Source organism: Stomoxys calcitrans, chromosome 3, assembly GCF_963082655.1.
Source record: "Stomoxys calcitrans chromosome 3, idStoCalc2.1, whole genome shotgun sequence".
In the NCBI taxonomy this organism is placed as follows: Eukaryota; Metazoa; Arthropoda; class Insecta; order Diptera; family Muscidae; genus Stomoxys; species Stomoxys calcitrans.
In genome coordinates this window covers 28,133,659-28,146,658 of record NC_081554.1, presented here as the reverse complement: position 1 = coordinate 28,146,658, position 13,000 = coordinate 28,133,659, and the positions used below count along the sequence as shown (strand labels likewise).

The 13,000-nt window shown below is 38.9% G+C and overlaps 3 protein-coding genes across 3 annotated transcripts; 2 read left to right on the top strand and 1 right to left on the bottom strand.

Moving 5' to 3' along the window:
* Positions 1-3,007: 3,007 nt before the first annotated feature.
* On the top strand, positions 3,008-3,494 carry LOC106089432 (protein PET117 homolog, mitochondrial). The gene is made up of 2 exons (XM_013255278.2): positions 3,008-3,224; positions 3,287-3,494. Exons 1-2 carry the CDS (start codon positions 3,133-3,135, stop codon positions 3,441-3,443), a joined length of 249 nt encoding a protein of 82 aa, XP_013110732.1. The 5' UTR covers positions 3,008-3,132; the 3' UTR covers positions 3,444-3,494.
* A 3-nt stretch (positions 3,495-3,497) lies between these two features.
* Positions 3,498-4,695, bottom strand: LOC106089422 (splicing factor U2af 38 kDa subunit). Its single transcript, XM_013255267.2, has 3 exons — positions 4,451-4,695; positions 3,876-4,385; positions 3,498-3,809 (listed from the first exon to the last, which is right to left on the bottom strand). The coding sequence occupies exons 1-3, from the start codon at positions 4,492-4,494 to the stop codon at positions 3,686-3,688; spliced, it is 678 nt and encodes a 225-aa protein (XP_013110721.1). The 5' UTR covers positions 4,495-4,695; the 3' UTR covers positions 3,498-3,685.
* An 813-nt stretch (positions 4,696-5,508) lies between these two features.
* Positions 5,509-11,805, top strand: LOC106089708 (stress-induced-phosphoprotein 1). The gene is made up of 4 exons (XM_013255666.2): positions 5,509-5,663; positions 5,749-6,031; positions 6,440-7,553; positions 11,095-11,805. The coding sequence occupies exons 1-4, from the start codon at positions 5,655-5,657 to the stop codon at positions 11,165-11,167; spliced, it is 1,479 nt and encodes a 492-aa protein (XP_013111120.2). The 5' UTR covers positions 5,509-5,654; the 3' UTR covers positions 11,168-11,805.
* Positions 11,806-13,000: the final 1,195 nt, after the last annotated feature.

Genomic DNA, 13,000 nt, shown 5'->3' with positions numbered 1-13,000 from the left:
GCTGCCGCCTCAGTGTACCACACACTGCTACTACAACAACAACATGAACACCACACAAATTGGAGCTCAATGTTCCAGCCTGTGTGGTGCTCACAGCTATCCCGTGCCGGGCTAGGCGTTGGGCCAGTAAACAATCCTTGTAAAAAGAAAACAAATTTGCCTTCCATTCCTTAATGGAAAGTTTGCGGACAATTTTCAAAATGTTACTCTGAGAAGACAAAAAAAACGGATCACTAATGTTGACTACCCTCATTTGCATCGGCAAGGGCTGCCGCCTCAGTGTTTAACACACTGCTACAACAACAACAATCCTTTCTAATGATTTATGGAAATTGATTTGCGAATCTGCCCCTCTAATGTACGAACGTTATACAAAGAAGCCATATTATACACAAGGATATTAAAATGTAGCCTCAAAAAGATCACCGGAAAATGGAGCCTCAGAAAGAACACCGGAAAATGGATGGCTAATAGACTTTGCATCGGTAAAAACACCGTAGTTGGTAGCACCAGCAATCAACATGGTGGTATTATATAGGCCACATGACTGCACCACCCCCTCTATCAAAAAGTAAGAAACAAAACTGGTAACATTGCCTTTCCTCCCCAAAGAAAACTTGCCAAAGTTCCCTAACAACAACAGCAACTGTCTAAGCGTAGCGAGAAACGTACTCTCTGACAGGATTGCACCCTTTGGAAGCTCAAGAAGTGCAATCGCGAGATCGATTTATAGGGAAGCTACATCAGATTAAAGACCGATGTGCCGATATGGCCCATTTATAATCCCAACCAACCTATACTAACATGGTTGGCAGACATGTGGACGGACATAGCTAGATTGACTTATAATATCATGGCGATCAAGAATATACATTCTTTATGGGGTTTAGTCCAATACTTAATGTGTTATAAACGGAATAACGAAGTTTTTAAGGAGGGGATAAAAAATTCATAGTACATGGGAGAACTTTTTTCCAAACTGCGGAAATGCGATTGTGGCGACCAGCATACACAAAAACCTTTTTTGTTATTGTTGTAGTTAGATTTTGTAGGTGGAGGTAGCGAGGCGAGCAAGTTCGTTCTGTTGTTGCTGTTGTAGCAGTGTTTTAAACACTGAGGCTGCAGCCCTTGCCAATGATGAACTCCATCGGGTCAATTCGGTACGTACAACCGGTTGCCAAGGGATTGTTAAGCAGTGTGTTGTACACTGAGGCGGCAGCCTTTGCCGTTGAGGGAATCCATCGGGTCAATCCGGTTTGTACACCCGGCTGCAAGCTCGTTCTGGTCCATAGGTGCGGTCCTTATGACCATTGGGAAGCCGCGGGAACCTTATGGCCATTGGTTATTCAAAGGCGCTTAGTATTTTGGCAATATCCGGTGCCGCCCGACTTCTCATGATACTCCACTCGATATCGCTGATTGTCCGCAATTGAAATTCCAGCTACTCCCTCTAGCATCCCTTTATGTGTCACGTATACCCTGCAGCTCACACCATAAAAGTACCGATACGAATCCCGGCACGGGATAACTATGAACACCACACAGGCTGGAACTTTGAGCTCCGATCGGTGTGGTGTTCATTGTTATCACGAGAAGCTTAGCTGTGAGCTTTCGGGCGCGTCCACAGGTTGCAGATAGTGGAATGCTCCACACAGAGTAGCTGTAATTGCAGTCGCGGACAATCAGCGGCATGGAGCGGAGAGGCCGGGTGGCGCCGGCTCTTGCATAAATACTGAATGCCTATGATACTCGATACAACAAGGCGAGTTGTTGGCGCCTTTAAATAACCAATGGCCATGATGTTCCCGCGGCGGTCGGTCCTTTGGAATGAAACGAGCTTGCTTACCTATAGGAGCTAGGCAAGGATCGCCACCTCCACATATAGATATCTGGCTACAACAACAACAACCGATACGAATACTTAAACTAATCTTTTGTACTCTTCCTATTTGAGCGCCAAATTGGTTAAGTTACAAGTGCACCACGATTTTCTACTTAATTCCGGACAGAGTTTAAATTTGTTTTTCAGAGATCAGTTGTTTTTTTTTTAATATTTCGTACAACGCTCTATAGATATTCCCGCAAGCCAATAAAATCCAAAGAACTTACCTTCTACGCTCGTCTCATCACTTATCATGCGCGGACAGCCGTAAATCCGCACCTTATGGTATAGCAGTTTGCTTAAACTACACTGCAAACTATGTTTACTATTAAAACGTTAAACTGCTATTTTAAATTTAATTCAAATGATTCAACAGATGAACGAAATTTAAATGAAAAACTATGATTTAGAATTCGGAAACATCGATAGTTGTCACTATTGTCACTGCCTTATGCTCAGTTTACATGGCACATCATGATGCGAGGTCATTGTAACAGTTGCATAAATCAAAAGATTTATGTTTATAAACAATTAAAATGTGAAAAAATTAACAAAATGTGAAAAAAATTTATAATCCAAAACAAAGCATTTGACGTTTTAGGGGATTTGAATACAACTCTGGAATTGGACAAATTCATCAGCTAGACAAGTGACCGATCCTTCTTTAGTAAACCCTGCAACCATGATTGAATTGAGAAGGTTGGCTCACTTGCCCAACAACAGCGAAATGAACGATACAACCCTGTAGCGATTATGGCGCAAATTCCCACAAGGCTGTCAAATTTCTGGACACTTCTAGTTTTTATATGCATTTTCATGTCTTAAAGCCACAAGATCAAAAGATATGAATTAAAACAATTAGAATCTGAAAAAAGGAACAGAACGTGACAAATTTTAGTAATCCAAATCCTAGCGGGATTGTATCCAAATCTCAAACTCTGGAATAGGACAATTCCATCAGCTGGGTAAGCTAGCCAATCTTCTTAATTCAACCATGAATACAACTCTGGAATTGGACAATTCCATCATCTGGGCAAGTGACCTATCTTTCTTTAGTGAACCCTGGAACTAATCGTTTATTTTCGATAACGATTGCAAACAGCTGTTTTGTATGTTTGGTTTATTTTTTTTTTGCATAACAGCTAACTGGCATTGTTTTTATGCCACATTATTACAATATTCATTGGCAGGCCGGTGTTAATTCTTAGAAACAGTTTTTTTGTTTATTAAAGCAAAGCTGTTCCTGCATCATGTCCATGTCCTCAAAACTAACTTTGGCCGCTTCATTCATAGTGTCGGGAGCAATAATTGGCTACGTTCACCTTAAACAAACAACTGACAGGTAAACCCAACCCAACTATTATATTACAAACAATGCAAATGGATTTTTATTTAATTTTGTAGAGAAAAACTTCACGAGGGAGTTGTTCGAGATGTGGAAAGACAACAGCGCCGTAAAATGGAAAACACTTATGTTCTACAAAAACAGATTGATCTGACCAAACAACTAAAACAATTGCAGCAACAGAGTCAGGAGGGGGACGTAAATACTGGGCAGTAGCTAATATAAACTGTTAATAAAAAACGTTGGAAAAAAAGAAAATTAACTAGACCATTTTGTATAGTGGAACTAATTGGAGCTTTATTAGTTTGGTATATTTAAACATACATAAATTGAATTTGCTTTGTGGGAAGAATAACTTAACTTGTAAATTTGCTTTTTGCAAGGGGTCTGTTGTTTCTAATAGGCTGGAATAGTGTAAACCCTATTCATTCCAACTCATTATGTGGTAAAATATTCAATCAGTAACGTTTGCGATTATCGCCACCAGCTCCACCTCGTTCACGACGATCGCGGGAACGGGAGCGTCGGCGTCTTGGTGAACGTGAGCGGGAACGAGAACGACGGCGACGAGAATACAAGTACCTAAAAACATGGATTTCAATTAAACATGAATAAATAAACAAAGTGAAGCCACAATCCATTATATACCTGCGTAGATCTCTTGAAATTGGTTTCAAGTGCATAAAATTGCAGAAACCAGATCGAGTACATTCTCCCATTTCGTATTGACGGCAACAGGCTTCACGGAAATCGGTTACCGGTGACAATTCTGAATACACCGGACGTCCTCCAAACCAACGGTTATTCAAATCATTTGCAGCCTTTTCTGCATCTGCTTCTTGGCGAAATTTTATATAGACATTGCCGACTAGGTGGTCTCCAAGGTTGTCACAAACGTTCATTTCCTCAATTTCACCATATTTATCCTCGCATTCAACAAAAACGTCCTCAAAAAAGTTGTCATAATGCTCTTGCATTTCTTCGTCCGAAACGTTTGCTACCAAATGAGAACCATCTGCAGATTTAGCCGAGTTCTGGGGATTTACATACAGATTCTGAAGTAGCACAGTTTGAGAAAATGTAGGCTTATTATGTATGCGGGAGCAGCGATCACCATGACGGCATGCTCCTATTTTAAAATAAAACGAACAATTTACTCTGCAAAAAAAAAACAAAATGAACAATTAAAAATCTCAAATGTCAGACGTCTTCCATTGTCTCACTTGTCTTTTTCAGTGCCAAAGATGGACGCCAAATACTCAGCCATTTTGTCTGTCTTGCCGGCGAGCAAGAAATAGGTTTTATTTACAAGTCAGAGGATAAATAATCTATGTAGAATCTACAGGCTGGACACTTGCAAATGTCCCGATTTTGCAAGTTTTAAATTTTTCTTTATTTCTTTTCCAACACAAAAAAGTATATAAACGCCGACTCCCGATGTTTCTTTTTAATGATGGTGGAACAAATGTCAAATACACCTAACGCGGTGACAGTGTTGTATGCTGACCACATTGCGCCCAAAATAAAAACATGACGTAGTGCGTGACTTTTGTTGTACATACCCCTTTGCACTTTTTAAGGCCGGGTTCCTCAATCTCCGGTTAAAATTTATTGTTTCTTATTAACAGGATAAATTAATGTTCTGGTTGCCTATCGATTACCATTTACAAAGAAATGTAAAATCATTAATTAACAGATAATGAAATATACGTTCTGTGTTAAATAAAGTTATTAAATGAGAATATAAAGTATGCAAAATTAAATAAAATCAAAGAAAAAAAGAAATCGATGTACCGTTTTTGGCAAAAGCTGTAATCAACATGTACACACGATGAGTACGATCATGATGTGCCGTATAAAAGGCCTATTAGGATTGTACTGACAAAGCTGATAAAATACTGATAAAGCTGCTATCATACATGCTTTGTTTTATTTTAAAACAGCAAATAACGGCTACAAACAAACATTGAATGTACAATGTTTTTTAACGTTTTTCGATGATTGGTGTTAACCTGTGTTGCGAAATATTTTCTATATGTTATTTTAGTCCTATCTAGTGCAAATCCGATGTTCTCCCTTTTTAGTACAAATCACGAGTTAGTGTACCTGTTTGCGCATAATATAAATTTGTACAGTGTAATTCCACTATAAATTCAATACGCGTTGGTTTAGGTTCAATATATTATTCGATCCCAAGATTTTATTGAAGACACAAATCGATTTTATTCATTGATAGTTTATTTATCGTTGTATGCAAATAATCGATTATTCATCGTCAATTGCAGTCTCCCATTTTCGTTCTAGATGTTTCGTTAACGTTAAATTCCCACTCACTAAATATTCATTTCTCGGGAAAGAATAAAAGATATAACGTTGATTCATAAACAATTAATTAAGTAACTACACAAACAAAATATATAAAGTAGCATGAGCAAGGTAAGCTTAACTCGAAAAGCAAATATGCGATGAATATTTAAGAAAACTTTGAAATCCTTAACACTCATGTCATGTCCTTGTATAGGTAAATGAACTCAAAGAAAAAGGCAATCAGGCCTTAAATGCCGAGAAGTTTGATGAAGCTATTGCCGCCTATACAGAGGCAATAGGACTGGATGAGAAAAATCATGTTTTATATAGTAATCGTTCGGCTGCTTATGCAAAAGCCGGCAAATTTGCAGAGGCTCTTGAGGACGCGGAGAGAACAATTAAAATAAATCCAACATGGGCGAAAGGTTACTCAAGGAAAGGAGCTGCAGCAGCCGGCTTAGGAGATTATATGAAGGCATTTGAAGCCTACAACGAAGGTATGCCAATTTCGTTACTTCAGAACCAAACATGTAGGGCGGTGCAGCAGCAGCAGGCTATGCAAAAAGTTGTTGAACTTTGCAGCAAAGCATTGTGTGGTAGAAGTTCGAGAAACAACATACAACATAACCTTACATTATTTCGCTTTATTGCGTTTTGTTGATTGGCAGCCATTGTCAGATTAGGCATCGTAATTCTAATTATTTTAAAATACTTTGTAAGAAAAAGGGCATTTTCCCAACAATCAGCCTAATGTAGAAGAAATACAGACAATATTTGTTTTTAATTTATCTATTTAATCTGCTGACAATGTAGAAGCCTTACACATGCATTTGCCTGCTGCTATGCTTTGCTGGTATGTACATAGGTACTAACTTACACATCTCAAATGAATTTTTAACTTTCAGGCCTTAAGCATGATCCACAGAATGCAATTCTTTTGCAAGGTCGTCAAGAAATTACGGCAGCTGTTCTCCAACATATGCAAGGCATGAACAGCACACCCATGGATGTCGATCCGCCAGCTTCCAATAGCACTACCGCTAGTTCGAAACCTGCCGAGCAACCAAAGCCAGCAGAGGCCCCAAAGCCAGCCGAACCTAATTTGGAGGAAATGACAGAAGAAGAACGCCAGAAGTACAAGGCGAAAAAAGAAAAGGAAGCAGGAAATATGGCATACAAGAAGAAAGACTTTGATGTTGCTTTAAAACACTACAATGCAGCCTTGGAATTGGATCCTACAGACATAACATTCTACAATAATATTGCAGCAGTGCACTTTGAACGAAAAGATTTCGAAGAATGCATTAAGACATGCGAAAAAGGCATTGAAGTAGGTCGTGAAAATAGGGCAGACTTTAAATTGATTGGAAAAGCGTTTGCTCGTATCGGTAACTCATATCGTAAATTAGAAGATTATCATAAGGCCAAAATGTACTATGAAAAAGCCATGTCGGAACACCGAACACCCGAGGTGAAGACTTCGTTGAGCGAAGTTGAGAGCAAAATCAAGGAAGAAGAGCGCAAGGCCTACATTGATCCCGCGAAAGCTGAAGAAGAAAAAGAAAAGGGTAACGAACTATTCAAAAAAGGCGACTATAGCACTGCCATAAAACATTATTCGGAAGCCATTAGGCGTAATCCTGATGATCCAAAATTATACAGTAATCGTGCAGCATGTTACACCAAACTGGCAGCTTTCGATTTGGGCTTACAAGATTGCGAAACATGTATCAGATTAGATGAGAAATTCATCAAGGGCTATATACGAAAGGGAAAGATTCTTCAAGGAATGCAGAAGACCTCTAAGGCATCAGCGGCGTACCAAAAGGCATTGGAAATGGATCCAAATAATGCTGAGGCATTGGAAGGTTATCGTGCATGTGCTTTGAATTTGCAACGTAATCCACAAGAAGTTTTGAAAAATGCCATGAATGATCCCGAAGTGCAACAGATTTTGAAAGATCCAGCAATGCGATTAATCTTGGAACAAATGCAAAACGATCCAAATGCCGTTAAAGAGTGAGTTATTTTATTTATGACGTGATTAACAATTATGATGATATTCTCAACACGTTTTATGGACACAAGTTTATGATTCATAACTTCTGGTCGGTTTAGTGGAAAGTACGTAGAACCGAGAGAGTGAATTGATTATTGTTAGGTCCTTTCATTTCATGTAGATTGTTCAATTTGTCTACATAATTAAAACATTCTCAGGTGAATTTTATAAAATAATTTATAAAATTCAGCTTTAAAATCTCAAATGATTTCCATTACAATGGCAGCTGGTTCGATGGGACGGATGGACCCAATATATTTCAACAGCCTAAGGCTGCCGTTTCGGTATACGTGCTTAAGTTTTTGTTGGTATTGAAAATAATCCCGCACACTGGATCTGTTTTGTTTTCGGGAACCGTATTCGTTGTCGCTCGGTTTGGATGTGTTGTAACCGGTACTTGTTACATTGATAAGTATGATTATGGTCTACGGTTGAGTCACTTTCGAACATCAGACACTAGTGACATAACAGTGACTGATCCGAAGATATGCAAGTGGTTGTTCAAACTTCGATTTATGTAGCGAGTGACATGGCAGGGAGGTCAGTCATCAGTCACATTCGTGGTCTCAGAGCCGATGAATAACTGTCACAATTTGCGGGGGTTGCAAGTTACAAATGATATCCGGTGGGCCCAGACGGAACTCCACACTGATGCTGAATTACGTAAATGTATCAAGAGTCGCTCTAATAGTTCTGGATGTCCAGAAAATGGGCAGAGTGGTCCCGGAAAGTACCAGATTAAAGGAGTGTTGTACAGAACGCTCACCTTTCGCTCGCCAGTAGACACTTGAGAGACTTTTATTCCCGAGATTAATTGGAAAACTTCATTAGATGAGCAACAGCATGGATTCCGGCCATCCCATGGCAGTCGGTTGTGCATACCGGATTAACCCGATGGAGACCTTCATCGACAAGGCCTGCCGTCTCAGTGTACAACAACAACAATGGGTTCCATAGATTGCATATCATGACGATTGCCCTGCACTTCATTATTTAACCGTGTTCGAAATCAGGTTAGGCCTCGTGGCTCTGGACCTCTCCAAAGCCTTCGATACGATCAGTCATGCCACGCTTTTGAGGACATCGCTAACACGTCCCTCCAGCAGGGCCTAAAATGATGTACTACGAATTATCTGCGTGGTCGCTAGTAGGATTTTAGAGATAAGAAGTCGAAGCCCTCACAGTGAAACTGGAACTATCGGCGGGATGTTATTTTCGTCACTGTTTAACATCACCTGTTTTTCACACCGATTGTGGCTTGGAGGTCCCAGGTTGATGATACTCGTATCTGCTAGGGATCGAACTACTACCTTGCTGATCTTGGCGTTTATTTTGCTACCAGAAATTTTAAGATATCCGCTACCAAACCTTCAGCCACACTATTAACTCCATAGTAAGCGAAGATGCATAAGGAGTTTAATGTGAGTGTCCAAGAGGCAAGAATTTCCAACCACCATCTCTCCCAATACGGAGGCCACCGTAACGCCGAGATTAGTATATTCGCTTATAAGGCGTTCCCCTGGATTAAAATTTTGGCGTGAACTTCAGCAAAAAAATTTTCGGGCGGTTATCCCCTAATAATGGTGACATTTGTGAGGTCGTATGTCATATAAAAACTTTTTGTCACACTGCGGCACGCCGTTCGGACTCAGCGTTAAAAAGGAGGTTCCTTATTATTGAGCTTAACTTGAATCGGACAGCACACATTGATATGTGAGAAGTTTGCCCCGGTTCCTTAAAGGGACATTCATATTCTAATTCGCATTTGCATCTTTCCCAAAATGCTTGGTGTCACACTTGACAAATGCGAATAAAAATTTGGCCATGAACAGGGGCACACTTGATAACCTTATAAATTTGGCCAGGGGTATAAACAAGGTTCTCAAGACACTTGCCGGTGGCAGTTGATTAACATTCAGGTCTATCAAAATGCTACCCTACGTAATGCGACGTCCTGCCTCCTAAGATGTCATGTGGACCACCTCTATCAGAAGACAAAGATTTTTCCTATGCGAAGGCACAACTAAATACTGTCTAAACAGTTGTTGTTGTTGTTTTAGCAGTGTATTTTACACTGAGGCGGCAGCCCTTTCTGATGAAGGATTTCATCGAGTCAATTCGGTACGTACAATCGGCTGCCATGGAATTGGTATGCACAGTATCTACTGCGCAGCTGATGGAGACACTATCCCAATCACTATCATGGGGATAGCATCCACCGCCCAGATATACCAGGGTGGATCTACATGATCTAGAGTATGAGATTCAGCGCTCAAGTGCTTGGAGATCGGCAGCCACCCATTACAAGATATTAGCAATCCCATGGCAGCCGGTTGTACGTACCGGATTGACCCGACGAAGTCCTTCATCGGCAAGGGCTGCCGCCTCAGTGTACAACACACTGCTACAACAACAACAACAAGATATTAGCCTCCGGAGCAGGAATGGAAAATTCAAAATTGTAAATATTACTAAAAGGTGCTTTTTTTTTGTCAAAAAAGTGGTATTTGTTGTAGCCACATTTCCATGTGAAGGTGGCTATCCTCGTCAAGGAGGTGGCTCGCTGCTAAGCTTTTCGTGACACCGACGAACACCACATAAATCGAACCTCATAGTTCCAATCCGTGTGATGCTTACAGCCATTCCGTGCCTATCGCTTTGTATAAGGAATAGTTGCCATTGTAGCCGCGGATAATCACCGATATCGAGAAGAGGGTCTCAGTGAAAGGCCGGGCGCCATTGTCTATCTTAAATACTCGCCCTTATTCTGATTGGCGAAGGCTAAAATTGACAGCAGTCGTAGTCGACAATTCGGTAATAGAAATATATTGCAGTTTCATACTCTTTACTCTTCGACAATCATAACACCATATTGTAAAACTTTCGAAATTCGACATCTCCATCGCCAACCGAAATAAGGGCGACTGAGTGCCTATGATACTCGATATGATACAGCGAGTTATTGATACATTACAATAACCAAGGACAATAATGTTCCCGCTGTTATTGGTTCTTTGGAACGGAACGATCTTGCTCATCTTTGGAGCTTGGCGATGATCGGTACCTCCACATCAGGACGGATTTAAAAAGGTGGTCTCTCGTGAACAGCTGGCCAGATTTGACGGTATTAAGATGTCAGACTTTTGTTTGCATTCTCTTTGTTGTTATCTTCTTTCTCGCATATTATCTGCTCATGTACGCATACGTATACACTCACGCACGCAAATTTCTTTGTGTGTGTTGGCAAAACGTCAATCAGCTTGATAGCAAGATGGCGGTCAAGATGAGACCACCTTTATTTGTTTCGCCATATAAATTACCTTAAGGTAATTTACGTGTTTGAGGTTTATCCCCGCGATAAATGAATGTTCCGGTTGGCTACAGGAACTTTATACTTTCTACGACAAACCCGGCCAAACGTATTATTTTTGTTAATAACTTTTTGCTTACTGAAACCTCCATTTTTTCTAAATACATACCATTTTTTTTTCCTTTTTTCAGGCACTTGCAAAATCCAGCGATAGCCGATAAAATTATGAAACTCATGGAATCTGGTATCATACAAATTCATTAGAACTTATAAGCATTCACAAAGCTCTGAAGACCCAAACAAATAATGCTAAAAAAACAAATAAAAAATTTGTATCACCACCACCATTCTTAATCAGCAATGCCAATTTTTCCTATAATGAAGCGGTGTAATGCTCTTTCTTTACTATTTCCTTTTCTAATTATTTTTATTATCTCCTATTCAGTTTAGTTTATAAAAAAAAACTCGAAGTTATCTTAAAATATTTCCAATTCTGTGTTTATTATTTTATTCGAGTATTTTTGCATCAATTTATTTTGTTCGTTTCCCATAAAATAAACAATTCTATAGTTATTTTATAGAATTATTTGTTAACAAATGTTGACAGGTCTTTGTTTTCATTTAATGTTTAATTTTTATTCCAAATAAAACCAATTTCCTTGAAAGAATTTTTGTTGCAGATTTTCTTAAAGCAAACAAGCATACCTTTAGCTTATAAAAAAAAAACAATAAAATATAAAAGCAAAGAAACAATACTGCTTTTTAAACAAAAAGTCTACTTAACAATATACTTATACATATTTATAAAAGAACTAACAAAGTTATTTGTTTAATTAATAAAGAGAATATTAAATATTTCTTTAAATAAAATAATAAAATAAAGTGAAATTAAATCGATATAAGTCAAACTTTTAAATCATTTTTGGTAGTAAAATAAGAAATAAATAGATTTGTAATTAGATTATGGAAGCCTTAATTGACCTTCAAAATAAGGTGGGTTCAATAACTAAAAACGGCTAGGTCCACTGAGCGTAATTTGGGGCCGAATTACTGCATACTTGATCGAGTTTGCTTTCGTATCGAATGAAACCTCATCTCGTATTTAATGGACAGTGGTATAACCACTGTTATAGACATTTTAATGTAATTTTTTTTTAACGATTATAATCGCTTTAAACATTTGCTATCTTAAATTTCAAAAATCTTTCAATAAAGAAATGTATAATTCACAATAGAGAGATTTCGAACGCTTTTACTCGTTCACGTATCTGGTAATTCAGCCCCTGGGTATTCTGATAAGAATTTAAACCAATTGACTCAGCTCAATGATGGGGGCTTCTAGGGCTACAAAATGCCATTCCAAGGCATGGATTTATATGATTATATGTCAATGGATCTATCTGAGTGGCATTTGCTGTTTGTATTGGAGATGGGCCTCTCCAATTTCAATAAAAAAAAATTTATAATTCACAATAGAGAGCTTTCGAACGCTTTTACTCGTTCACGTATCTGGTAACTCAGCCCCTGGGTATTCTGATAAGAATTTAAACCAATTGACTCAGCTCAATGATTGGGATTTCTAGGGCTACAAAATGTCAAACCAAGGCATGGATTTATATGAGTCTATGTCAATGGATCTATCTGAGTGGCATTTGTTGTTTGTATTGGAGATGGGGTCTCTCCAATTGAAAAGGGCAGATTCCTGAAGCTATATCTGGGGACATTTGCCGTGGCAGAATAATCTTAGAATGAATCAATCTGCATATTTACAGCGAATGTGGCTATAACAATATTACTACTGGCGTAGTTCAATCCAATGGCAGCCGGTTGTACGTATGCAATTGACTCGTGGAGTGTTTCATTAGCAAAGGATGCCGCGTCAAAACAACACACTGCTACAACAACAACTTTCTACATTCATAAAGGCTCTATTACACGGTATGTATGTAGGTGTCTTATGACATGTCAAATTTAGCACATGTAGAGTTGGACATGTTGTGTGATGCAACTGAAACTAACATGAATATCAGTTGTCAACATAGAACATGTAATTGTTCTATTCCCTCCATGGCGAAACAAATAAAGGTGGCGACATTT